The sequence below is a fragment of the Cetorhinus maximus genome, unplaced genomic scaffold (assembly GCF_964194155.1).
Source record: "Cetorhinus maximus unplaced genomic scaffold, sCetMax3.hap1.1 HAP1_SCAFFOLD_956, whole genome shotgun sequence".
Lineage (NCBI taxonomy): Eukaryota > Metazoa > Chordata > Chondrichthyes > Lamniformes > Cetorhinidae > Cetorhinus > Cetorhinus maximus.
Window position 1 is genome coordinate 106,495 of NW_027596898.1, and position 26,819 is coordinate 133,313.

General features: G+C 57.3%; 1 protein-coding gene across 1 annotated transcript; it reads left to right on the plus strand.

The window, feature by feature from the left end:
* Positions 1 to 543: 543 nt before the first annotated feature.
* Positions 544 to 26,636, plus strand: LOC144675338 (sorting nexin-27-like; the record flags this gene model as incomplete). Its single annotated transcript, XM_078536173.1, has 10 exons — positions 544 to 815; positions 6,673 to 6,904; positions 11,368 to 11,560; positions 13,972 to 14,036; positions 15,581 to 15,685; positions 16,625 to 16,703; positions 17,855 to 18,018; positions 22,083 to 22,172; positions 22,770 to 22,919; positions 26,508 to 26,636. Coding segments are annotated over exons 1-10 (1,455 nt in total), but the record flags the coding sequence as incomplete, so codon positions are not given.
* Positions 26,637 to 26,819: the final 183 nt, after the last annotated feature.

Genomic DNA, 26,819 nt, shown 5'->3' on the forward strand with positions numbered 1-26,819 from the left:
TCCCCCCCTCAAGGGGGCATTAGTGATCCAGATGGTTTTTTTTTTAACAACAATCTGGGTCACCATGACTGTGACCAACTTTCATTCCACATTTTATGAATTAAATTTAAATTTTGGTGGCATGGTTGGATTTGAACCCCTATCCCCAAAGCATTGGTCTACTTGGCCTAAGTGGCCTTGGTAGGTGTTGGTTGCCAAGGGCGACCACTGACGCTGGAGGCAATGAGGGAGCGAGGCTTCCCGGCATTCCACTGAGCTGGCCAGGCTACTGCATTGTGGGAGATGTGGTTCCCACCTCCGCCCTGAGCCGCGGTTCTAAGCGGCAAGGGGACTACATTTCCCGGCGGGCATCGGGCGCAAGGGCGGCGGCGTCGGGCCGCTCCGCCGCGCGGCCCTCTGGGAGGTGTAGTCCTCGCCTCAGTGGCCGCCTATGGGGAGGGCGGCGGGAGGAACTACAGTCCCCGGCGGGCCTCGGGCGCGGGTTGAGGTGGGCCTTCCCCCTCCCTCCCTCCCTCCAACTCCCGCCCACACCGCGGCCCCTACTCCACAAGCCGCCGCCGTTTGAAGATGGCGGAGGAGGAGGTGGACGGGGACGCCCTACCCGAGCCGTCCGGCCCGGTGGGGCCGCGCACCGTCCGCGTCGTCAAGTCGGACAGCGGCTACGGCTTCAACGTGCGGGGCCAAGTGAGCGAGGGCGGCCAGCTCCGCAGCATCAACGGCGAGCTTTACGCGCCGCTGCAGCACGTTAGCGCCGTGCTGGCGGGAGGCGCGGCGGAGCGAGCCGGAGTCCGGAGGGGAGACCGCATCCTGGCCGTGTGAGTGAGAGCGCGACCGCCCACCGGGATGGGGCCGGGCCGCCAGCCAGCCGGCCACCGTACCCACCCAGCCCCGCCCCCCTGCCCCCCAGCCCCGCCCCCCCGGCCCCCCAGCCCCGCCCCCTGGCCCCCCAGCCCCGCCCCCTGGCCCCCCAGCCCCGCCCCCCTGGCCCCCCAGCCCCGCCCCCCCCGGCCCCCCAGCCCCGCCCCCCCCCCGGCCCCCCAGCCCCGCCCCCCTGCCCCCAGCCCCGCCCCCCTGCCCCCCAGCCCCGCCCCCCCTGCCCCCCAGCCCCGCCCCCTGCCCACCAGCCCTGCCCCCCCCAGCCCCGCCCCCCTGCCATTCCGCTGACCTCCCGTGGCGTTGCTCAGGGAAGCTGGTGTTAACTGACCCCCCCGGTCCCCCGTGGCGTTGCTCAGGGAAGCTGGTGTTAACTGACCCAATGTCCCCCCGCGGCGTTGCTCAGGGAAGCTCCTGTTAACTGACCCCCCCGGCCCCTGTGGTGTTGCTCAGGGAGCTGCTGTTAACTGACCCCCCCCCCGCCCCCCCGGCCCCTGTGGTGTTGCTCAGGGAAACTGGTGTTAACTGACCCCCCGGCCCCTGTGGCGTTGCTCAGGGAGCTGGTGTTAACTGACCCCATGGCCCCCGTGGCATTGCTCAGGGAAGCTGATGTTAACTGACCCCCCCTGGCCCCCCCAATGCCTGTGGCGTTGCTCAGGGGAGCTGGTGTTAACTGACCCCCCTCCCCCAGTGGAAATTGAGCTAACCGTGCTCCAGTGGCATTGCTCATGGTGTTGGTGGGTGAGTAACTGACCTCCAGCGGCATTGCTCATGGTGTTGGTGGGTGAGTGTGCACAATTATGTTAACTGATTTAGTATCTCTCATGGCGTATGCGAGTGAGTATGTTAACTGACCTCCAGCAGCATTGCTCATAAAGATCATGGCTTGGTGTGGGGGGGGAAGTTGAGTTAAGAGGACTTCCAACGCCATTGGCCATGGTGCTAGTGGATTGGTGTGTGAAATTAGCTTCACTGACTTAGTGTTTCTGAAGGCGTATGCAGGTGAATAGGTTAACTGACCTCCCGCAGCGTTGCTCAAGGTGATGACGTGCGGGAAGTTATGTTAACCAATTTCCTGTTTCATTGCTCACGGTGTTGGAAGGCTGATGTGTGGGGAATTAAGTTAACTGACCCCCGGTGGTGTTGTTCGCGGTGATCATAGCTGAGCGTGTAGGGAAATGAGTTCGGTGACCTTCAGCGGCATTGCTCACGGAGATGGTGGGGTGGGTTGTAATTGAGCTAACCGACCTCCAGTAGCATTGCTTATGGATACAGGGGTGTAGGCCTGTCTATTATGTTGATTGGTCCTCCTAAGGCACTGCTGATTTATGACCACCGTCTGCCATTGGCTGACTCCGTGCGATGTTGCTTATGAAGAGCGCGACTGGGTGACGGCAAAACTAGCTGAGCTCCAGTGCAGTTGCTCATGGATACTGTGAAGGGTGGGTATCATGTCAGATGACCTCCCATGCCAGTGCTCTCTCATCACCACATTTCAGTGGCTGGCCTCTCTTGGCATTACTGATGGGAACCTGCGCAGGGCACAAGTTAATCACCACAACTCTTGTGTTAGGAAGGGGATAATAGTTACCCGGGATTCCAGCTCCTGACTTCTACCCTGCTGGGAATACGCTTGGGTGTAGATGTTGGACATGGATGCTTTCCACAGTTGAATAGCCCTCCAGCAGTCATGCCTCGCAGGTGAGGAAAAGTCACTTGGGCAGGAGGCCCAGTAACCTCAGGAGGGGGCAGGGGCGCCAGCGAAAGGTGCTCGGAGGTTGTTGGTTCAAGTCCCATTCAGAGCAGGGGTGTGGAGTGGGGAGTTTGATTTTGGTTTCTTGCTCATCCCTCCATTCCCTTCGCTTTTTTACTCTTTTGTGGGATACGCGCGTGGTTGGCAAGGCCAACACTTGTTGCCCGTCCCTAATTGCCCCCTGGAACTGAGGGTCTCGCTCGGCCATTTCAGGGGGGCAGTTTAAGAGTCGACCACGTGGCTGTGGGGTCTGGAGTCACGTGTAGGGCCAGACCGGGTAAGGAGGGCAGATTTCCCTCGCTAAAGGGGATTAGTGACCCAGATGGGGTTTTTATGACAATCGATGATGGTCGTCATGGTCACCGTCACTGAGACTCGCTTTATATTCCCAGATTTATTAATCGAATTTAAATCCCACCGGCCGCCCGGGGTGGGTGGGATTTGAACCCGGGTCCCCAGAGCATTAGCCCAGGCCCCTGGGTTACTCGTCTGGTGGCATTACCACTAAACCACCGTCTCCTTCACAGGAGTCTTGGACATAATTCCCTCCCTAAACATTTCCTCCTTTAAGACGCTCCTTAAAACCTACTGCGTTGACCCATTTTTATTTTTAATCTCCTGTCCTAATGTATCTCAGTGTCAAATTGTGACTTTTGTGAAGAGCCTGGGGATGTTTCGCTCCTGTAAAAGGTGCTGCATTAATGCAGGAGGAGGCCCTTTGGCCCCTCGAACCTACTCCTGCCCTTCGACACCATCACGGCTGATCTGCCTCAACTCCGCTTTCCCACACTCGCCCCCTGTTATCCCGAGATTCCCCGGCTATCGAAAGAACGCGTGATGGTTTTCCCCGCGGCCACAACTCCTAGCCACGGGTGTCAGTCGATATGGTAAAATTGCTATGTCAACCGTCACGGTGCAGTTGCAGGTCCTGGCCCCTAGGCGGCGCAGTGGAGCGATGTGGCGGATCAATCTCTATTTCAACACGCTCGCCCTCTCATAGGTTCAGTTTAAAATAAAAACACAGCCATCATTAGCTGAAGAGAAGGGCCACAGAGCAAGGACAAAGCGACGGGACTAAGTGAGTTGATGGTGTAGAGAATCGCCTCCCGCTGGAACCATTCTACCATCAACGTGTTGTGGGCCAGTTATCTGGAATATTTAGACGCTAAGGCAGCTGTGGCTAGCAATCTCTCAACAATCCTCTCAACAAAGCCAAAGTTTACCCCCTCAGCCGACGTCACGAATTTAAAAAATAACCGGTCGTTTGGTCGGCTGTTGGTTGTGGGATCTTGCTGTGCGCCAATAGATCCCGGCCATTGCGATCGTAAACACAGCTGAGTTAAAGTAGTTCCTGAGGCGCTAGCGAAACGACCTTGCGCCTGCGAACTTGTTCTGATTGGTTAGTGTCCGGGTGACGTGCGAGAGTTTTGCTTCCCAGTATTCCAGTCGCGAGGTTTGGAAAGGATAGGAGGGAAGCAGCCGCTGGAGCCACACCACAAACCATCTGACCGATACTTGGAGCTTAATATCTGCACAGGCATTTCCTATGATCTGCAGCTTGTTGTGAAGCGGCCTAGATTGTATGTGCTCTTTGGGCAGATCGCAACTGCGCAGTAATTGAGTTTATACTCCCGGCTGTACTCTGGCAAAACGACGCACAGTAGCAGCAGTGTGTGTACCATCTACAAGATGCACTGCAGCAACTCACCAAGGCTCCTTCGACAGCACCTTCCAAACCCACGACCGCTACCATCTAGAAGGACAAGGGCAGCAGACACACGGGGAACACCCACCACCTGGAAGTTCCCCTCCGAGCCACTCACCATCCTGACTTGGAAATATATCGGCCGTTCCTTCACTGTCGCTGGGTCCAAATCCTGGAACTCCCTCCCTAACAGCACGGTGGGTGTACCTACACCACAGGGACTGCAGCGGCTCAAGAAGGCGGCTCACCACCACCTTTTATAAGACCTGTCACTGTATAACGCTGGGGTACAGTACTGGTGGGGACGGGTCTGTCACTGTATAACACTGGGGTACAGTACTGGTGAGGGCAGGTCTATCACTGTATAAAACTGGGGTACAGTACTGGTGGGGACAGGTCTGTCACTGTATAACATCGGGGAGAATACATGGCATCCACAGTTGAATTGGTGTCTGAAGAATTTGTCCAGTGCGCTGTCCTATCTTTCACCTTTATCGTGGCAATGAGGGGGATGTCATCTCTTTAATCGCAGTGGTTTCCACAGAGCCAGTCTTGTGGACTGTCTTTGTGGATTTCTAACCTGATCTTCGGTTGACCTTCTGGAATGATAATCTGCTGGTGTCATCATTTTCTCCTTGTTCTGTTGAAAGTCCAAATAAGGAAGTACCGCTTTAAATTTCTCAATCACCCCTGGGCTCCTGGTCTGCGTTCTAATCTTGTCGTTAAATCTTCTCACCATTTCCTCATTCCGTGCTTGAGTCCTTGCTCTCAAAGTCAAAGTTCATGGGTCAAGTCCCCAATCCACAGACTTCAGCCAATAATCCAGGCCGACACTCCCGGTGTCGGTAACGAGTGGTGCCTCGCTATCGGGGAGTCGTTACCGAGGGAGCGCCGCACTGTCGGAGGGTCAGTGCTGAGGGAGTGCCGCACTGTCGGAGGGTCAGTACTGAGGGAGTGCCGCACTGTCGGAGGGTCAGTACTGAGGGAGTGCCGCACTGTCGGAGGGTCAGTACTGAGGGAGTGCCGCACTGTCGGAGGGTCAGTACTGAGGGAGTGCCGCACTGTCGGAGGGTCAATACTGAGGGAGTGCCGCACTGTCGGAGGGTCAGTACTGAGGGAGCGCCGCACTGTCAGAGGGTCAGTACTGAGGGAGCGCCGCACTGTCGGAGGGTCAGTACTGAGGGAGCGCCGCACTGTCGGAGGGTCAGTACTGAGGGAGCGCCGCACTGTCGGAGGGTCAGTACTGAGGGAGCGCCGCACTGTCGGAGGGTCAGTACTGAGGGAGTGCCGCACTGTCGGAGGGTCAGTACTGAGGGAGCGCCGCACTGTCAGAGGGTCAGTACTGAGGGAGCGCCGCACTGTCGGAGGGTCAGTACTGAGGGAGTACTGCACTGTTGGAGGTGCCGTCTTTCAGGACGAGACTTTAAACCAAGGACCCCACCTGCCCCCTCAGGTGGATGTAAAAGATCCCAACGCCGCGATTGGTTGAGAGTGCTTGTGGCGGGGGCCGGGGAGCACTTGGCTCTGGAGCACTTTAGGGCAACATGTGGATGTGACGGACACTATGGAAATGCAAGTCCTTTCTTTTCCCAGTCCTCTGAGCAGACTTTTTGTTTTTTCAGGGGATGTGGGCTTCGCTGGCCGGGCCCAGCATTTATTGCCCATCCCTAATTGCCCCTTGAGAAGGTGGTGGGTGAGCTGCCTTCTTGAGCCGCTGCAGTCCCTGTGGTGTAGGTACACCCACCGCGCTGTTAGGGAGGGAGTTCCAGGATTTGGACCCAGCGACAGTGAAGGAACGGCCGATATATTTCCCAAGTCGGGATGGTGAGTGGCTTGGAGGGGAACTTCCAGGTGGTGGGTGTTCCCCATGTGTCTGCTGCCCTTGTCCTTCTAGATGGTAGTGGTCGTGGGTTTGGAAGGTGCTGTCGAAGGAGCCTTGGTGAGTTGCTGCAGTGCATCTTGTAGATGGTACACACACTGCTGCCACTGTGCGTCGGTGGTGGAGGGAGTGAATGTTTGTGGATGGGGTGCCAATCAAGCGGGGCTGCTTTGTCCTGGATGGTGTCGAGCTTCTTGAGTGTTGTGGGAGCTGCACTCATCCAGGCAAGTGGGGAGTATTCCATCCCACTCCTGACTTGCGCCTTGTAGATGGTGGACAGGCTTTGGGGAGTCAGGAGGTGAGTTACTCACCGCAGGATTCCCAGCCTCTGACCTGAACCTCGTGCTGGTCCCAGCTGAAGTGAGCTGGAATATTAATTGTGAACAAGTTGACCTTTCACGCCCGATTTGACCAGGCCAGTTACCGTATTGTGTTTATTTCCTCCCCTCCTCCCCATTTCAGGAATGCTGTGAATGTGGAGGGGGCGACCCACAAGCAAGTGGTGGATTTGATCCGGGCGGGAGACCAGGATTTGATGCTCACCGTGCTGTCTGTGCCCCCTCACGAGGTGGAAAGCCTGGACCCCAGTGACGACTCCTCAGGACAATCCATCTATGACTACTCCGAGAAGCAGGCCATCCCCATCTCCATCCCCAGCTACAGGCACATCGATCAAAACGGCGAGAAATTTGTGGTGAGCAATGTGTCGACCTGCTGTCCCAGCATTAAAACAGGCCACTCGGCCCCTCTACTCTGGTGTTCCTGCCCCACACGAGTCTCCTCCCACCCCCCTCTCCCTCTCACCCCCCATCAACATATCCTTCTATTCCTCTCTCCCTCATGTGTTTATCCAGCTTCCCCCCCTTTCAATCCATCTCTGCGATTCACCTCGACCACTCCCCGTGGGAGCGAGTCCCACATTCTCCCCGCGGGAGCGAGTCCCACATTCTCCCCGCTCCCCGTGGGAGCGAGTCCCACATTCTCCCCGCTCCCCGCGGGAGCGAGTCCCACATTCTCCCCGCTCCCCGCGGGAGCGAGTCCCACATTGTCCCCGCTCCCCGTGGGAGCGAGTCCCACATTCTCCCCGCTCCCCGCGGGAGCGAGTCCCACATTCTCCCCACTCCCTGTGGGAGCGAGTCCCACATTCTCCCCACTCCCTGTGGGAGCGAGTCCCACATTCTCCCCACTCCCTGTGGGAGCGAGTCCCACATTCTCCCCACTCCCCGTGGGAGCGAGTCCCACATTCTCCCCGCTCTCTGGGTAAAGACGTTTCTCCTGAATTCCCCATCGGATTTATCAGGGACTGTCTGATATCGATGGCCCCCTCGTTCTGGTCTCTCCTCCCTCCCGACAAGTGGGAACATCTTCTCTACGTCGACCCTATCGAACCCCTGTCAGGATTTTAAAGGCCTGTCCTGTCCAGTCACTCCCCTATCTTCCCTCGGGCGGGAAAAGACCCCTCCCCTCAACACCCGCCCCCCCCCAGCCTGTTTCCCGTCTCTTTAATACACATGGTGGAGGAATGTAGGGCGTTGCTGTGCTGGGTCAGGCGGAGGTGCAGGGTGGAGAGGGGGAGAGAGAGAGAGGGAGGAGAGGGGAGAGGGGGAAGCTGCACTCCTATTACTTAACAACAACAACTTGCATTCCTATAATGCCCAGAGTAAAACGTCTCCAAGGCACTTCCCGGGAACGTTATCAGGCAAATAAATCTGACCCCAAGCCACACGAGACAGGTCACTAAGAGCTCGGTCAAAGAGAGAGAGAGAGAGAGAGAAGGGGAGAGGTTTAGAGAGGGAATTCCAGAGCTCAGGGCCCCCAGGCAGCTGAAGGCACGGCCGCCAATGGTGGAGCGATGGGAATCGGGGGATGGTCAAGAGGCCGGAATTGGAGGAGCGCAGAGATCTCGGAAACATGGAAATCAGATTTGTTGGGTTGTGTGTGGGTGGGGGGTGTGTCTGTGTGGGTGGGGGGTGTGTCTGTGGGTGGGGGGTGTGTCTGTGTGGGCGGGGGGTGTGTCTGTGTGGGTGGGGGGTGTGTCTGTGTGGGTGGGGGGTGTGTCTGTGCGGGTGGGGGGTGTGTCTGTGCGGGCGGGGGGTGTGTCTGTGCGGGCGGGAGGTGTGTCTGTGTGGGCGGGGGGTGTGTCTGTGTGGGTGGGGGTTGTGTCTGTGTGGGTGGGGGGTGTGTCTGTGTGGGTGGGATGTGTGTCTGTGTGGGCGGGGGGTGTGTCTGTGTGGGCGGGGGGTGTGTCTGTGGGTGGGAGGTGTGTCTGTGTGGGCGGGGGGTGTGTCTGTGTGGGCGGGGGGTGTGTCTGTGTGGGCGGGAGGTGTGTCTGTGTGGGCGGGAGGTGTGTCTGTGTGGGTGGGGGGTGTGTCTGTGTGGGTGGGGGTTGTGTCTGTGTGGGTGGGGGGTGTGTCTGTGTGGGTGGGATGTGTCTGTGGGTGGGGTGTGTGTCTGTGCGGGTGGGGGGTGTGTCTGTGCGGGTAGGGGGTGTGTCTGTGCGGGTGGGGGGTGTGTCTGTGCGGGTGGGGGGTGTGTCTGTGCGGGTGGGGGGTGTGTCTGTGCGGGTGGGGGGTGTGTCTGTGCGGGTGGGGGGTGTGTCTGTGCGGGTGGGGGGTGTGTCTGTGCGGGTGGGGGGTGTGTCTGTGCGGGTGGGGGGTGTGTCTGTGCGGGTGGGGGGTGTGTCTGTGCGGGTGGGGGGTGTGTCTGTGCGGGTGGGGGGTGTGTCTGTGCGGGTGGGGGGTGTGTCTGTGCGGGTGGGGGGTGTATCTGTGCGGGTGGGGGGTGTATCTGTGCGGGTGGGGTGTGTGTGTGGGTGGGGTGCGTCTGTGTGGGTGGGGGGTGCGTCTGTGTGGGTGGGGGGTGCGTCTGTGCGGGTGGGGGGTGCGTCTGTGCGGGTGGGGGGTGCGTCTGTGCGGGTGGGGGGTGCGTCTGTGCGGGTGGGGGGTGCGTCTGTGCGGGTGGGGGGTGCGTCTGTGTGGGTGGGGTGTGCGTCTGTGGGTGGGGGGTGTGTCTGTGGGTGGGGGGTGGGGGGTGTGTCTGTGGGTGGGATGTGTGTCTGTGCGGATGGGGGGTGTGTCTGTGTGGGTGGGGGGTGCGTCTGTGGGTGGGGGGTGCGTCTGTGGGTGGGGGGTGCGCCTGTGGGTGGGGGGTGGGGGGTGTGTCTGTGGGTGGGATGTGTGTCTGTGCGGGTGGGGGGCGTGTCTGTGTGGGTGGGGGGTGTGTCTGTGGGTGGGGGGTGTGTCTGTGGGTGGGGGGTGTGTCTGTGGGTGGGGGGTGTGTCTGTGGGTGGGGGGTGTGTCTGTGCGGGTGGGATGTGTGTCTGTGCGGGCGGGGGGTGTGTCTGTGTGGGCGGGGGGTGTGTCTGTGCGGGTGGGGGGTGTGTCTGTGTGGGTGGGGGGTGTGTCTGTGGGTGGGGGGTGTGTCTGTGGGTGGGGGGTGTGTCTGTGGGTGGGGGGTGTGTCTGTGCGGGTGGGGGGTGTGTCTGTGCGGGTGGGGGGTGTGTCTGTGCGGGCGGGGGGTGTGTCTGTGCGGGCGGGGGGTGTGTCTGTGCGGGCGGGGGGTGTGTCTGTGCGGGCGGGGGGTGTGTCTGTGTGGGCGGGGGGTGTGTCTGTGGGTGGGGGGTGTGTCTGTGGGCGGGGGGTGTGTCTGTGCGGGTGGGGGGTGTGTCTGTGCGGGTGGGGGGTGTGTCTGTGTGGGTGGGGGGTGTGTCTGTGGGTGGGGGGTGGGGGGTGTGTCTGTGGGTGGGATGTGTGTCTGTGCGGGTGGGGGGTGTGTCTGTGCGGGTGGGATGTGTGTCTGTGCGGGTGGGGGGCGTGTCTGTGTGGGTGGGGGGTGTGTCTGTGGTTGGTGGGTGTGTCTGTGCGGGTGGGGGGCGTGTCTGTGCGGGTGGGGGGCGTGTCTGTGCGGGTGGGGGGCGTGTCTGTGCGGGTGGGGGGCGTGTCTGTGCGGGTGGGGGGCGTGTCTGTGCGGGTGGGGGGCGTGTCTGTGCGGGTGGGGGGCGTGTCTGTGCGGTTGGTGGGCGTGTCTGTGCGGGTGGGGGGCGTGTCTGTGCGGTTGGGGGGCGTGTCTGTGCGGTTGGGGGGCGTGTCTGTGCGGGTGGGGGGCGTGTCTGTGCGGGTGGGGGGCGTGTCTGTGCGGTTGGTGGGTGTGTCTGTGGTTGGGGGGCGTGTCTGTGCGGTTGGTGGGTGTGTCTGTGGTTGGGGGGCGTGTCTGTGCGGTTGGGGGGCGTGTCTGTGGTTGGGGGGCGTGTCTGTGCGGGTGGGGGGCGTGTCTGTGCGGTTGGGGGGCGTGTCTGTGCGGTTGGGGGGCGTGTCTGTGCGGTTGGGGGGCGTGTCTGTGGTTGGGGGGCGTGTCTGTGCGGTTGGGGGGCGTGTCTGTGCGGTTGGGGGGCGTGTCTGTGGTTGGGGGGCGTGTCTGTGCGGGTGGGGGGCGTGTCTGTGCGGTTGGGGGGCGTGTCTGTGCGGTTGGTGGGTGTGTCTGTGGTTGGGGGGTGTGTGTGTGGGTGTGGGTTTGCGGGTGTGTTGGTGTCAGTGTGGGTGAGTCGATGTCGGTGCGATGGTGTCGGTGTGCGGGCGTGCCGGGGTGCGGGCGTGCCGGGGTGCGGGCGTGCCGGGGTGCGGGCGTGCCGGGGTGCGGGCGTGCCGGGGTGCGGGCGTGTCGGGGTGCGGGCGTGCCGGGGTGCGGGCGTGTCGGGGTGCGGGCGTGTCGGGGTGCGGGCGTGCCGGGGTGCGGGCGTGCCGGGGTGCGGGCGTGTCGGGGTGCGGGCGTGCCGGGGTGCGGGCGTGTCGGGGTGCGGGCGTGCCGGGGTGCGGGCGTGCCGGGGTGCGGGCGTGCCGGGGTGCGGGCGTGCCGGGGTGCGGGCGTGTCGGGGTGCGGGCGTGTCGGTGTTGGTGCGCGTCGGTGTGTGTGTGCGGGTGTGTGCGCGCGGGTGTGTGCGCGCGGGTGTGTGCGCGCGGGTGTGTGCGCGCGGGTGTGTTAGTGTGTTGGTGTCGGTGTGGGGGGCGTGTCGGTGCGGGTGTGCCGGTGTGGGAGTGTCGTTGCGGGGGGTGTGTCGGTGCGGGGGTATCGGCGCGGGGTGGGGGTGTCAGTGCGGGTGGTACGCGGGCAGGAGTGTTTGCTGCGTCTGTGTAACATGGTTGCTCCCTCCCTCCCTCCCAGGTGTACAACATCTACATGGCCGGGCGGCAGCTGTGCTCCAAGCGATACCGGGAGTTTGCCATCCTGCACCAGAACCTGAAGCGGGAGTTCTCCGATTTTGGTTTCCCTCGGCCGCCGGGGAAGTGGCCCTTCTCCCTGTCGGAGCAGCAGCTGGACGCGCGGCGCCGAGGCCTGGAGGAGTACCTGGAGAAAGGTGAAGTGCAGAGCGCCAGTGCCCGCTTACACAGTGTAACCGCGAGAGCGTCTCCCTTCATCCCGGGAAGCCCCCAACGCTCCACATCCAAACCAGCAGACGCAGTGCACTGGGGCAACACGGCCACTGTCGAAAGAACGTGCCGTTTGCGCACAGCAAGACCCCATAAACCAAGGGGGGCATTGACCAGATCATGTGTTGGTCAAGGGACCCGGGCTGCCCAGAGAGAACTCTGGCCTTCTTATCAAAATTGTGTGGCCGAATCTGTTCTGTCCGTTTGACAGGGTAAACAGTTTAAAATGACAATATTGTGTTTATTTAGCACCTTTGACAGAAAAATACATCCCACGACTTCACAGACACGTTATAAAACAACACATCAAACTAAACCACGTAAGCAGATATTAGTGACAGGCAACCAAAAGCTCGGTCAAAGAGGTCGATTTTAAGGTAAAGCAGGAAAGAGAGAGAGAGAAGGGGAGAGGTTTAGAGAGGGAATTCCAGAGCTCAGGGCCCCAGGCAGCTGAAGGCACGGCCGCCAATGGTGGAGCGATGGGAATCGGGGGATGCTCAAGAGGCCGGAATTGGAGGAGCGCAGAGATCTCGGAGGGTTGTAGGGGCTGGAGGAGGTTACAGAGATAGGGAGGGATGTAGGGGCTGGAGGAGGTTACAGAGATAGGGAGGGGTGTAGGAGCTGGAGAAGGTTACAGAGATAGGGAGGGGTGTAGGGGCTGGAGGAGGTTACAGAGATAGGGAGGGGTGTAGGGGCTGGAGGAGGTTACAGAGATAGGGGTGTAGGGGCTGGAGGAGGTTACAGAGATAGGGAGGGGGTGTAGGGGCTGGAGGAGGCTACAGAGATAGGGAGGGGTGTAGGAGCTGGAGAATGTTACAGAGATAGGGAGGGGTGTAGGGGCTGGAGGAGGTTACAGAGATAGGGAGGGGTGTAGGGGCTGGAGGAGGTTACAGGGATAGGGAGGGGTGTAGGGGCTGGAGGAGGTTACAGAGATAGGGGTGTAGGGGCTGGAGGAGGTTACAGAGATAGGGAGGGGGTGTAGGGGCTGGAGGAGGTTACAGAGAAAGGGAGGGGTGTAGGGGCTGGAGGAGGTTACAGAGATAGGGAGGGGTGTAGGGGCTGGAGGAGGTTACAGAGATAGGGAGGGGTGTAGGGGCTGGAGGAGGTTACAGAGATAGGGAGGGGTGTAGGGGCTGGAGGAGGTTACAGAGATAGGGAGGGGGTGTAGGGGCTGGAGGAGGTTACAGAGATAGGGAGGGGGTGAGGAGGGATTTGAAAACGAGGGTGAGAATTTGAAAATGGAGGTGTTGCCGGACCGGGAGCCAGTGTGGGTCAGCGGGCACAGGGGGTGATGGGTGAACGGGGACTCAGTGCGAGTTCGGACACGGGGGGCAGCAGAGTTTGGGATGAGCGGAAGTTTCCGGAGGGTAGAATGTGGGAGAGCAGCCGGGAGAGGGTAGGAATAGTCGAGTCTGGAGGGAACGAGGGTGTGGGTGAGGGTTTCAGCAGCGGATGAGCTGAGACAGGGGGTGGAGTCGGGCGATGTTAGGGAGGTGGGAATAGGCGGTCTTAGCGATGGCGCGAATATGAGGGCGGAAGCTCATCTCGAGGTCAAACGTGACACTGAGGCTGTGAAGGGAGCGGCTTAAATCTCCGAGTGTCCCCGGGGAGAGGGATGGAGTCGGTCACTCGGGAACGGAGTTTGGGACGGACCCCAAAACAATGGCTTCAGTCTTCCCGATATTTAATGGGAGGGAATGTCTCCTGATCCCGGACTGGGTGTGGGATAAGCAGTCGGATAATGTCGGGAAGATGGAGGGGACGAGGGAGGTGGGGGGTGAGGTGATGCTGGGTGAGGGCAGCCAACATGGGGACACTATCACTGAGCCTCCGGAGAGCCTCCCCGAGGGGCAGGGTCTGGGTGAGAAATAGGGAGGGGGGCGCCAAGGGGAGAGCCTCAGTGGGGGGGGGGAGGGGGAGATACCTGAGGTCAGGAGGAGAGGCCATTCCCAGTGATTCCGATGGATAAGGATGGAGCCGGGGGGAGGACAGTCCCACCCAGCTGGACGACAGGGGCGGGGGGGAGAGGGTGTTGGGGGAGGACGGTGTGGTCACCGGGTCAAAGGCCACAGACAGGTCGACAGGGACGAGGAGGGAAAGTTTACCCCTGTCACGGTCAGATTGGGCGGCGTTAGCCAGTTTGATGAGGGTTGTCTAATCCGAAAGAGGGCACCTCCGACAGTGCGGCACTCCCTCTGTGGCGGCACTGGGAGAGTCGGCCTGGACTGTGGAGGCTCGAGCCTGCGGGGCGGGCTGGATCTTGCTACGGAGTTGAACTAGGGAGGGGGTAGAACTCCATATCCTCCGACTAACCCCCTCCTCTCTCTGTGTTTCGCAGTGTGCTCGGTGCGTGTCATTGGCGAGAGCGACATTGTGCAGGAGTTTCTCTCGGAGTCGGACGAGGTGAGTATTCCCGGACGGGGAGACTGTGGCAGTCTGGCCTCGCTCCCGGGAGCGGGTAAGAAAGGACGGCGGCCCAGACAGCTGTCGATAATCCACAGGCATCTGCAACGAAAACACACGAAGCCCTGAGTGTCAGAACAACTCTCACGCATGGCTGCACTCCGGCTGAACTCGTTGTGGACTCTGCGCGATCTGTTGCAATCGAATGAGACACTTAAAAGGGCTCTAGTTCTGCGCTCTCTCCCTCCCCCAGGGTCCGCGTGCTCTCCCTCCGAGTCCACACCTTCCCCCCGTGCCCTGTCCCACCTCAGCTGTACCCAGGTGACAGAATGATTCCAGTTCAGTTTTTTTTCTTTAGACTAGAATATAAAAGCAGGGATGTGCTGCTGAGGCTTGATAAGGCTCTGGTCAGACCACATTTAGAATATGGTGAGCAATTTTGGGCCCCGTATCTCAGGAAGGATGTGCTGGCCCTGGAGAGGGTCACGAGAACGATCCCAGGAATGAAAAGCTTAACATATGAGGAAGGTTTGAGGACTCTGGGTCTATACTCGATGGAGTTTAGAAGGATGAGGGGGGATCTGATTGAAACTTACAGAATACTGAAAGGCCTGGATAGAATGGACGTGGGGAAGATGTTTCCATGAGTAGGAGAGACTAGGACCCGAGGGCACAGCCTCAGAGTAAAGGGAAGACCTTTTAGAACAGAGATGAGGAGAAACTTCTTTAGCCAGAGAGAGTGGTGAATCTACGGAATTCATTGCCACAGAAGGCTGTGGAGGCCAGGTCATTGAGTGTATTTAAGACCGAGATAGATAGGTTCTTGATTGGTAAGGGGGATCAAAGGTTACGGGGAGAAGGCGGGAGAATGGGGTTGAGAAACTTATCAGCCATGATTGAATGGCGGAGCAGACTCGATGGGCCGAATGGCCTAATTTCTGCTCCTATGTCTTATGGTCTTTTCCCCCTGGGAGTCCTCCGGCGGGCGGAGGGGGAAGAGCTGCTCCCCACATTCGCCCGCTTGCCCAAGCCCTCGCCCTCTCCTCAGGCCACTGGAGGACCGGGAGAGGGGTGCTGGTACCCGGAGTGTGTGGGGTCAGTATTGCAGAAAGGGGTTTCTACACCCGCTGCCCCTCTCCTTTCTCTGCAGGCTGCCTCCTCGCTGTCCCCTAGGCCGATACAGCACAGGAGGTGGCCATTCGGCCCATCACGGCTTGAAAGATCCATCCAATTAGCCCCACCCTGCCCCTCCCATATCCCTGCAAATCCCTTCCAGTATTTATCCGATTCCCCCCCTTTTGAAAGTTCCTATTGAATCTGCTTCCACCGCCCTTTCAGGCAGCGCCTTCCAGATCACAACAACTCGCTGTGTAAATAAAAAACAAATTCTCCTCATCTCCCCCTCTGGTTCTTTCCCCGATTCTCTTCAATCTGTGTCCCCCTCTGCTTACCGACCCTCCTGCCCAGTGGAAACAGTTTCTCCTCGTTGACTCTGTCCGAATCCCCCTGAAAATGTCGTCGTTTTTTTCCTTTATGCTGTGCAGAACCTCAACGGGGTGTCTGAAGTGGAGCTGAGGATAGCCTTTCCCGACATGACCACGGTCACCGTGAAGGTGAAGAAGAACAGTACCACCGACCAGGTCTACCAGGTACATGGGGGCGCTGCGTTAGCGGGGGAATCGAGGGCGCTTGTAGCATCGGAGGCTCTCGAACATCACACCCCCTCACCCCGTATCTCTCCCCTTCGTATTGCTGTAACCCCAGCTCTCTCTCTCTCTCTCTCCCATCGCCAATACCCAGCACCTTCGTGCAGGCTTAGCCGAGGCCCTGACGGGCACAAAGGCTTTTGCGGCCTAGCTCGATCAGCTGGCCACAAACCCGACATGGCCACAGGGCTGATTCCCCCCCACCCCACCCCCGCAACCTCCCCCCACCCTGCCTTGGCTTCGATCTCCGAGGAACCGCGAAGGCTCCTCATTCTTGCCCGTCCGTGGGGTTCACTTGAACACAGGGTCGAGGAGCGAGGATAACACGCGGGGTGGAATCTGGCCCTCGGACCGGACCGGGTTTTGAAGCCCACCATTGTGACGAAATGGGATCATAAGGGATCAAGAGGAGGCCATTCGGCCCCTCGAGCCTGCTCCATTCTATAGGATCAAGGCTGGTCTGGTTGTGGCCTCAACTCCACTTTCCTGCCTGTCCCCCCCCCCCCTCCATAACCCTCGACCCCCCCCACTCCGGTCGATCAGAAATCTCTCTACCTCGGCCTTGAATATATTCAGTGACCCGGCCCCCACTGCTCTCTGGTGGCGGGGGTGGGGGGGAGAGAATTCCACAGACTGACCACCCTCTGAGGGAAGAAATTCCTCCTCATCTCCGTCTTCAATGGGAGACCCCTTATTCTGAAACTGTGCCCCCCTCCTCCTCGTTCTAGATTCCCCCACGAGGTGGGGGGAAACATCCTCCCAGCATCCACCCTGTCAAACCCCCTCCCCCCTCAGGATCATTGGCTGTGACCTTACGTCTATAGAGATGCACGTCTACTCTTCCACCTTTCACTAACTGCTGCCTGTGTGTGTGTCTTGTAGGCTGTTGTATCCCAGATTGGAATGGACAGCATCACGACAAACTACTTTGCATTATTTGAAGAGGTGAATCACTCTTTCAGTAAGTGAGTTACATTTACTGACTCCTGAGAAACCCGCCTGTCGGCATTGCTTTGTTTTTGTCTTTATTAAAGATCTCGTTCCACTCAGTGTCAAACACTCCCAGCACGGGGTTAGATACAGAGTAAAGCTCCCTCTACACCGTCCCCATCAAACACTCCCAGGACAGGTACAGCACGGGGTTAGATACAGAGTAAAGCTTCCCCTACACTGTCCCCATCAAACACTCCCAGGGCAGGTACAGCACGGGGTTAGATACAGAGTAAAGCTCCCTCTACACTGTCCCCATCAAACACTCCCAGGACAGGTACAGCACAGGGTTAGATACAGGGTAAAGCTCCCTCTACACCGTCCCCATCAAACACTCCCAGGACAGGTACAGCACGGGGATAGATACAGGGTAAAGCTCCCTCTACACTGTCCCCATCAAACACTCCCAGGACAGGTACAGCACGGGGATAGATACAGGGTAAAGCTCCCTCTACACTGTCCCCATCAAACACTCCCAGAACAGGTACAGCACGGGGTTAGATACAGAGTAAAGCTCCCTCTACACCGTCCCCATCAAACACTCCCAGGACAGGTACAGCACGGGGTTAGATACAGAGTAAAGCTCCCTCTACACTGTCCCCATCAAACACTCCCAGGACAGCGGGAGATGAGGAGAATTTGTTTTTTATTTACACAGCGAGTTGTTGTGATCTGGAAGGCGCTGCCTGAAAGGGCGGTGGAAGCAGATTCAATAGGAACTTTCAAAAGGGAGGGAATCGGATAAATACTTGAAGGGGAAAAACCTGCGGGGACCTGGGAGAAAGAGCTGGGGGGTGAGGGGCGGAGTGGGAAGAACTGAATAGACCTTTGAAAGATCCGACACGAGCACGTTGGGCCGAGTGGCCTTTCTCTGTTCTGTACGGCTCTAACTTGGCAGTACGTTTTAACTCTGCACCTTCAGTGCCTCAACCCCATAACCCGATGGCCCACATTTAAGCCGCGCTGAGCCTTTGCCTTTCCCCATTCGAAGGCTTCACTCTTGTCCCCTGTCCCGCTGATGGTTTGATGGGTCTCCCCCTAGCAGCCCCCCCTCTACCCACCCTCCCTCCTTCCCACTCTGGACTCAGGTCACTGAGCTGCCTGTTGTGTTCTCTCCTACAGTGCGTAAACTGGCTCCCAATGAATTCCCTCACAAGCTGTACATCCAGAATTATGTGTCGGCCATCCCCGGAACCTGCCTGACCATCAGGAAGTGGCTGTTCACGACAGAGGAGGAGCCCCTTCTCAACGACAGCGTCCTGGCTGTTATCTATTTCTTCCACCAGGTATATCAAGGGTTAAACCCCGAGGGCGGGCCACGCACAGACTGGGGCTTGTATCCCCCTCGAGTGTGGAAGATTTAAGGGGCGATCGAATCGAGGGGGGGTTCAAGACGATGAAAGGATTCGATGGGGTCGATAGAGAGAAACTGTTTCCTCTGGTGGGGGTGGGGGGCCCAGAACAAGGGGGCAGAAGCTTAAAATGGGAGCCAGGCCCGTTCAGGGGGGATGTCAGGAAGCACTTCACACACACACAGGGGAGCGGGAATCTGGAACTCTCCCCCCCACTAATAAAGCTGTCGAGGAGGGGAGGGGGTCAATTGGAGTTTTCCAAATGGAGGTGGATAGATTTTTGTTGGGTAAGGGGGGTTAAGGGTCATGGAACCAAGGCGGGGAGATGGGGTTAAGATACAGACCAGCCGCGATCTGATTGAATGGTGGGACAATCTTGAGGGGCTGAATGGCCTTCTGTTGGTGTGCTCCTGACAGTGCTATCCCTGTACTGTTCACGGGCTCCAAAGGGCTCGAAGCAAAGAGACGAGCTTAGGTGGAAGTTGAGATGAAGAAAGAGGTGCATTCGCCTAGCGCCTTTCACAAGAAATTCCTCCTCACCTCGATCCCAAATGGACGACCCCTTATTCTGAGACACTGAGCCCGAGCTCTGGACCCCCCAGCCAGGGGGAAACATCTTATCTACATCTCCCCTGTCGAGCCCTGTAAGAATTCTGTAAGTTTCAATGAGATCATCTCTCATTCTTTTAAACCCTAGAGAATAGAGGCCCAGTCTCCTCCCTCTCTCCTCATAAGACAATCCCGACATCCTGGGGATTAATCTGGTGAATCTCTGTTGCACTCCCTCTATGGCAAGTACATCCTGAGATAAGGAGACCAAAACTGCCCACACTACTCCAGGTACAGCCTCACCAAGGCTCTATACCATTGCAGCAAGACATCTTTACTCCTCTACTCAAATCCCCTTGTGATGAAGGCCGACATACTATTTGCTTCCCATTGGCTGTGAGGGTTCAAAGATGCCCCCCTACCTGCTCAGGGGGTGATGGAGAAGGCTTGGTCAGCGGGTCACAATGTGGTGTGGGAGCTCTGGCCAGATGTGTGGGCACTGCACCGGGTACAGGTTGCGAGTGCAATGCCTGGGGCCTGCTCCTTGCCAGTCCCCTGGGAGGTGCTCATCGGGAGCCCAGGTACAGTCGGGTGCCCAACTCCAGGCACGAGCTCAGCGGGGGAGCATGACGATCGGAGAGAGGCTTCATGACTGTTCCCCCCGCCACCCCCAGCCCTGTTTACGGTGTGACACCAAAGTGGACAATCGGAGATCGGGAACAGCCGAACTCTCACCTTCCTTGAGTGTCTGCACTCCCCATGCCCATGGGGTACCTAGTCAATTCGAACCCCTATCGCTCAGTTAGTACTTCAACAGCACCTTCCAAACCCACGACCACTACCGTCGAGAAGTACCTACACCACATGGACTGCAGCGGTTCAAGAAGGCAGCTTTCCTCAACAAATACAGGTCTTGCCAGTGACACATGGTTCCGCTGAACCTTTATAAATCCTGAGTTAGGCCCCAGCTTTTTTTCTTATTCATTCACGGGATGTGGGCGTCGCTGGCTGGGCCCAGCATTTATTGCCCATCCCTAATTGCCCCATGAGAAGATGGTGGGTGAGCTACCTTCTTGAGCCGCTGCAGTCCCTGTGGTGTAGGTACACCCACCGCGCTGTTAGGGAGGGAGTTCCAGGAGTTGGACCCAGCGACAGTGAAGGAACGGCTGATATATTTCCAAGTCAGGATGGTGAGCGGCTTGGAGGGGAACTTCCAGGTGGTGGTGTTCCCCATGTGTCTGCTGCCCTTGTCCTTCTAGATGGTAGTGGTCGTGGGTTTGGAAGGTGCTGTCTAAGGAGCCTTGGTGAGTTGCTGCAGTGCATCTTGTAGATGGTACACACACTGCTGCTACTGTGCGTCGGTGGTGGAGGGAGTGAATGTTTGTGGATGGGGTGCCAATCAAGTGGGGCTGCTTTGTCCTGGATGGTGTTGAGCTTCTTGAGTGTTGTGGGAGCTGCACTCATCCAGGCAAGTGGGGAGTATTCCATCCCACTCCTGACTTGTGCCTTGTAGATGGTGGACAGGCTTATACTGTCTGGCATGCAGGTAGTCCTGTGTTATAGCTTCACCAGGTTGACACCTCATTTTTAGGTATGCCTGGTGCTGCTCCTGGCATGCCCTCCTGCACTCTTCATTGAACCAGGGTTGATGGTAATGGTAGAGTGGAGGATATGCTTGGCCATGAGGTTACAGATTGTGTTCGAGTACAATTCTGCTGCCGCTGATGGCCCACAGCGCCTCATGGATACCCAGTCTTGAGTTGCTAGATCTGTTTGAAATCTATCCCATTTAGCACGGTGATAGTGCCACACAACACGATGGAGGGTATCCTCAATGTGAAGGTGGGACTTTGTCTCCACAATGACTGTGTGGTGGTCACTCCTACCGATACTGTCATGGACAGATGCATCTGCGGCAGGCAGGTTGGTGAGGATGGGGTCAAGTGTGTTTTTCCCTCTTGTTGGTTCCCTCACCACCTGCCGCAGACCCAGTCTAGCAGCTATGTCCTTTAGGACTCGGCCAGCTCGGTCAGTAGTGGTGCTACCGAGACTCTCTTGGTGATGGACATTGAAGTCCCCACCCAGAGTACATTCTGTGCCCTTGCCACCCTCAGTGCTTCCTCCAAGTGGTGTTCAACATGGAGGAGCACGGATTCCTCAGCTGAGGGAGGGCGGGACGTGGTCATCAGCAGAAGGTTTCCTTGCCCGTGTTTGACCTGATGCCTTGAGACTTCATGGGGTCCGGAGTTGATGTTGAGGACTCCCAGGGAAACTCCCTCCCGACTCTATACCCCTGTGCTACCACCTCTGCTGGGCCTGTCCTGCCAGTGGGACAGGACATACCCAGGGGTGGTGATGCTGGTGTCTGGGACATTATCTGTAAGGTATGATTCTGTGAGGATGACCATGTCGGGCTGTTGCTTGACTAGTCTGTGAGACAGCTCCCCCAATTCTGACACTAGCCCCCTGATGTTAGTAAGGGGGACTTTGCAGGGTCGACAGGGCTGAGTTTGCCGTTGTTGTTTCCGGTGCCTAGGTCAATGCCGGGTGGTCCATCCGGTTTCATTCCTACTGTGGCCCTGGAGTCATGTGTAGGCCAGACCGGGTAAGGAGGGCAGATTTCCTTCCCTAAAGGACATTAGTGACTCAGATGGGTTTTTACAACAATCGACAATGGTTTCATGGTCATCGTCAGACTTTTAATTCCAGATTTTTATTGAATTCAAATTTCACCATCAGCCGTGGGGGGATTCGAACCCGGGTCCCCAGAGAATTACGCTAATAAAGGGTACAGAATGTACTCTGGGTGGGGGGACTTCAATGTCCATCACCAAGAGAGTCTCGGTAGCACCACTACTGACCGAGCTGGCCGAGTCCTAAAGGACATAGCTGCTAGACTGGGTCTGCGGCAGGTGGTGAGGGAACCAACAAGAGGGAAAAACATACTTGACCCTCATCCTCACCAACCTGCCTGCTGCAGATGCATCTGTCCGTGACAGTGTCGGTCGGAGTGACCACCCCACAGTCACACTAGCCTAGTGACAGTAACACAACACCATCGCCTCCGATTCCGATTCAGGGCCCCACTTCTGTCCCGCAGCGAGTTGTGGTGATCTGGAAGGCGCTGCCTGGTGGGAGCAGATTCAGTAGGAACTTTCAAAAGGGAGGGGGGGGGATCGGATAAATACTTGGAAAGGGGAAACTTTTGCAGGGATATGGGGGGGGAAGAGCTGGCGGGAGGGGGAGAGTGGGGACTAATTGGATCGATCTTTCAAAGAGCGGGCACAGCGACCAATGGGCTGAACGGCCTCCTCCTGTGCTGTGGGGGTTTTTAAGTGGCTTGCCTTTAGATCTTTGTAGAGTTTTTCCCCAGCAGAAGCTCTGATTCCTGACAGGCCTTTCTGTGTTTCTGTCCCCTCCCCTCCCCTGACTCCCCCGGCCCTGTTAAGGCTGTAGAAGACCTGAAGCGAGGCCTGATCAAGGCCGGGGAGAAGGCCTACCAGCTGCAGAAGCTGGCAGAGCAGCGGAAGATGGTCATGGTAAGTGGCACGGGTACCCCAAGAGCCATTGCACTTTAAAGATGCCCATCCCCACTGTTGCCGCTGGGATTGGCGTCACCTGGCACTGGTTGGCATCGAGCTGGCGCCATTGGGTGACCTACCGTCATCCGCATGATGGTGGGCGGGATTTCCCTGCACCGGGCTCTTCGTTCTTTCACGGGGAGGTGGGCGTCTCTTGGCCAGGCCCAGCGTTCGTCGCCCCGTCCCTAATTGCCCCTCTGGAACTGAGGGTCTCGCTCGGCCATTTCATGGGGGGGTGGGGGGGCAGTTTAAGAGTCGACCACGTGGCTGTGGGGTCTGGAGTCACGTGTAGGCCAGACCGGGTCAGATTTCCCTCCCCTAAAGGGGGCATTAGTGACCCAGATGGGGTTTTTATGACAATCGTCATGGTCACTGAGACTCGCTTTATATTCCCAGATTTATTAATCGGATTTAAATACCACCAGCCGCCCGGGGGGTGGGTGGGATTCGAACCCGCGTCCCCCCCAGGGTATCAGCCTGGGGAACCGGGTTACCAGCGACCTGACCGCTAGGCCATTAGCCTCCCGGACTCACCCTGCCCCTGTTCCTCCACAGTACCTGAACGTGGTCCGGACTTGCAAGGGCTACAACGAGATTGCGTTCCCTCACTGCGCGTGTGACTCCAGGCGGAAGGGTCATGTGATCACCACCATCAGCATCAAGCACTTTACACTTCACGCCTGCACCGAGGACGGGGAGCTGGAGGTGAGTGACCACGGTGACAGGGAGGGAGGTGGAGGTTAGTTCAATACCCCTACAGCACCCAATACTAATTTGATCCCAAGCCATTTGGTGAAGCATGAAACAGGACAGTAATATTTTTCTCCAATAGGTATCATTGCAGAAAGCAGCATTTCCTACAAAACATAGAAACTAAAAGCAGGAGAAGGTCATTCGGCCCTTCGAGCCTGCTCCGCCATTCAACCTGATCATGGCTGATCATCTACCTCAACACCAAACTCCCGCTCTCTCCCCATACCCCCAGACGCCTTTAGAGTCTAGAAATCTATCTATTTCCTTCTTAAATATAGTCAGTGACTCGGCCTCCACAGCCTCTGTGGTGGAGAATTCCACAGGTTCACCACCCTCTGAGTGAAGAAGTTTCTCCTCACCTCAGTCCTAAATGGTCCACCCCGTATCCTGAGACTGTGACCCCTTGTTCTAGACCCCACCCCAGCTCAGAGGAAATATCATCCTGAATCCAGTCTGTCCAGCCCTGTCAGAATTTTATACGTTTCAGTGAGATCTCCTCTCATTCTTCTAAACTCCAGTGAATACAGGGCCTAGTCGACCCAATCTCTTCTTATACAACAATCCTGCCATCCCAGGAATCAGTCTGGTGAACCTTCACTGCACTCCCTCTATGGCAAGTATATCCTTTCTTAGGTAAGGAGACTAAAACTGCACACGATACTCCAGGTGTGGTCTCACCAAGGTCCTGTACAGCTGCAGTAAGACATCCTTGCTCCTGTACTCAAGTCCTCTCACAATGAAGGCCAACATACCATTTGCCTTCTTAACTGCTTGCTGCACCTGCATACTTGCTTACAGTGACTGGTGTACAAGGACACCCAGGTCCCTTTGCACATCCACATTTCCCAATCTATCACCATTTATATAATACTCTGCCATCCTGTTTTTCCTACCAAAGTGGATAACTTCACACTTACCCATGTTAAACTGCATCTGCCATGCATTTGCCCACTCACTCAACCTGTCTAAATCGCCTTGAAGCCTCTTAACATCCTCCTCACCGCTCACATTCCCACCTAGTTTCGTGTCATCAGCAAACTTGGAAATATTACATTTGGTTTCCTCATCCAAATCATTGATATACATTGTAAATAGCTGGGGTCTAGGCACTGATCCCTGTGGTACCCCACTAGTCACCACCTGCCACTCCGAAAAAGACCCATTTATTCCTACTCTGTGTTTCCTGTCTGCTAACCAGTTCTCAATCCATGCCAATATATTACCCCCAATCCCATGTGCTGTAATTTTGCACACTACCTATTTAGCTTTTGACCTAGTTCCGCCCCCTCACCACTCCGTGTATCAGCAGTCTCTTTTTATATGTGCTCTAGGTACTTAATTAAACTATGCTGTTCACCGGGGTATCTTAATATAATTAACACACTATTAATGCCTAAGAGAGAGTCTTTTTTTAAAAATTCGTTCATGCGACATGGACATCACTGACATTTATTGCCCATCCCTAATTGCCCCTTGTAAAGGTGGTGGGTGAGCTGCCTTCTTGAGCCGCTGCAGTCCCTGTGCTGTAGGTACACCCACCGTGCTGTTAGGGAGGGAGTTCCAGGATTTGGACCCAGCGACAGAGAAGGAACGGCCGATATATTTCCCAAGTCAGGATGGTGAGTGGTTTGGAGGGGAACTTCCAGGTGGTGGTGTTCCCCATGTGTCTGCTGCCCTTGTCCTTCTAGATGGTAGTGGTCGTGGGTTTGGAAGGTGCTGTCTAAGGAGCCTTGGTGAGTTGCTGCAGTGCATCTTGTAGATGGTACACACACTGCTGCTACTGTGCGTCGGTGGTGGAGGGAGTGAATGTTTGTGGATGGGGGGCCAATCAAGCGGGGCTGCTTTGTCCTGGACAGTGTCGAGCTTCTTGAGTGTTGTAGGAGCTGCACTCATCCAGGCAAGTGGGGAGTATTCCATCCCACTCCTGACTTGTGCCTTGTAGATGGTGGACAGGCTTTGGGGAGTCAGGGGGTGAGTCACTCATCACAGGATTCATAAGAACATAAGAAACAGGAGCAGGATTAGGCCATTCGGCCCATCGAGCCTGCTCCGCCATTTCTCCTCTGTAATTTCTCCTCATCTCGGTCCTAAATGATCGGCCCCTTATCCTGAGACTGGGCCCCCGTGTTTTAGATTCTCCGACCAGTGGAAACAATCTCTCAGCGCCCACCCTGTCAAACCCCTTCAGAATCTTGTAGGTTTCAATCAGATCAATGGAATTTTGTGTCCAGTTCTGGTCCCCACATTACAGGAAGGACATCATTGCCCCGGTGAGGGTACAGAGGAGATTTACAAGAATGTTGCCAGGACTTGAAAATTGCAGCTATGAGGAGAGATTGGTTAGGCTGGGATTGTTTTCCTTAGAACAGAGGAGGCTGAGGGGTGACCTAACTGAGGTGTACAAAATGATGAGGGGCCGAGATAGTGGAGACAGGAAAGACCTGTTTCTCCTGGCTGAGGGTCAGTTACCAGGGGGCCCAGGTTTAAGGGGATTGGTGGAAGGATTAGAGGGGACGTGAGGAGAAACTTTTTCACCCAGAGGGTGGTGGATGTCTGGAATTCACTGTCTGAATCGGTGGTTGAGGCAGAAACCCTCATTTAAAAGGGACCTGGATCTACATCTGAAGTGCTGTAACCTGCAGGGCTACGGGACCGGGCGCTGGAAGGTGGGATTAGAACGGGCAGCCAGTTTTTTTTTCTTTCTCGGCCGGCGCAGACACGATAGGCTGAATGGCCTCTTTCTGTGCTGTAACTTTTCTATGGTTCCCATCGCCTCTCATCCTAAACCCCAGAGAATATAAACCCAATTTACTCAGCCCCTCATCGTAGGACATCCCCCTCATCCCAGGGACCGATCGAGTGTAACCTTCGCTGTCCCACCTCCAATACAAGTATATCCTTCCTTAAATGTGGGGACCAAAACCGCACACAGTATTCCAGATGTGGTCTCACCAAAACCCTGTACAACTGGAGCAAGGCTTCTTTATTCTTGTACTCCAACCCCCTGCAATAAAGGCCCACATACCATTTACCTTCCTAACAGTTTAATGCACCCACACGCTAACTTTCTGTGTTTCCTTGTACAAACTCACCCAAGTCCCACCCAATTCCCAGCCTCTGACCTGCTCCTGTAGCCACGGCTGGTCTAGTTCGGTTTCTGGTCCGTGGTGACCTCCCACCCCTGGATGTTGGTGGCGACTGTGTGTTGCAGCATCGCCGTGTGCAAGCGTAGAGCTCCGAGCCCCTTCCAGTGGTGGGGGTGGGTCGGGGGCAGTACGAACCGGCGGGGGGTCCCACGCCTTGACGGGACTGAGTGGCGGAACGGGCTCGAGGGGCAGAGCGGCCTCCTGCTGCCCCTCAGTCTCGCTGGGGGGCCTTTATTAAATCAATGGGGACCCCCCCCACTCCCGAGAGCGATGGACATTACGGCCTGTCACCTCCGCTGTAGCTGTGAGCTGGGGTACAGGGTCAGCCGTGCGCTCACTAACTATTTCCCCCCCCCACCCCCCCACCCATTCACCTCCCTGTCTTGCTCAGCAGAACCAGGTGATCGCCTTTGAGTGGGATGAGATGCAGAGGTGGGATACGGACGAGGAAGGAATGGCCTTCTGCTTCGAGTATGCCCGAGGGGAGAAGAAACCCAGATGGGTGAAGATCTTCACGCCCTACGTGAGTCCCTGTGCGAACGGAACCCTTCCCCTCTCCTGCCCCCAACAACAGCCTCCGGGGTACGGTGGGGTGGGGAAGTCACTGAGGGGAACCACAGGGGTCAGGGGGATGTTCCGGTAATCTCAGTGAGTCACGCCCTCCCTCTCGCCTCGAGGTTTTTATTATTCGTTCACGGGATGTGGG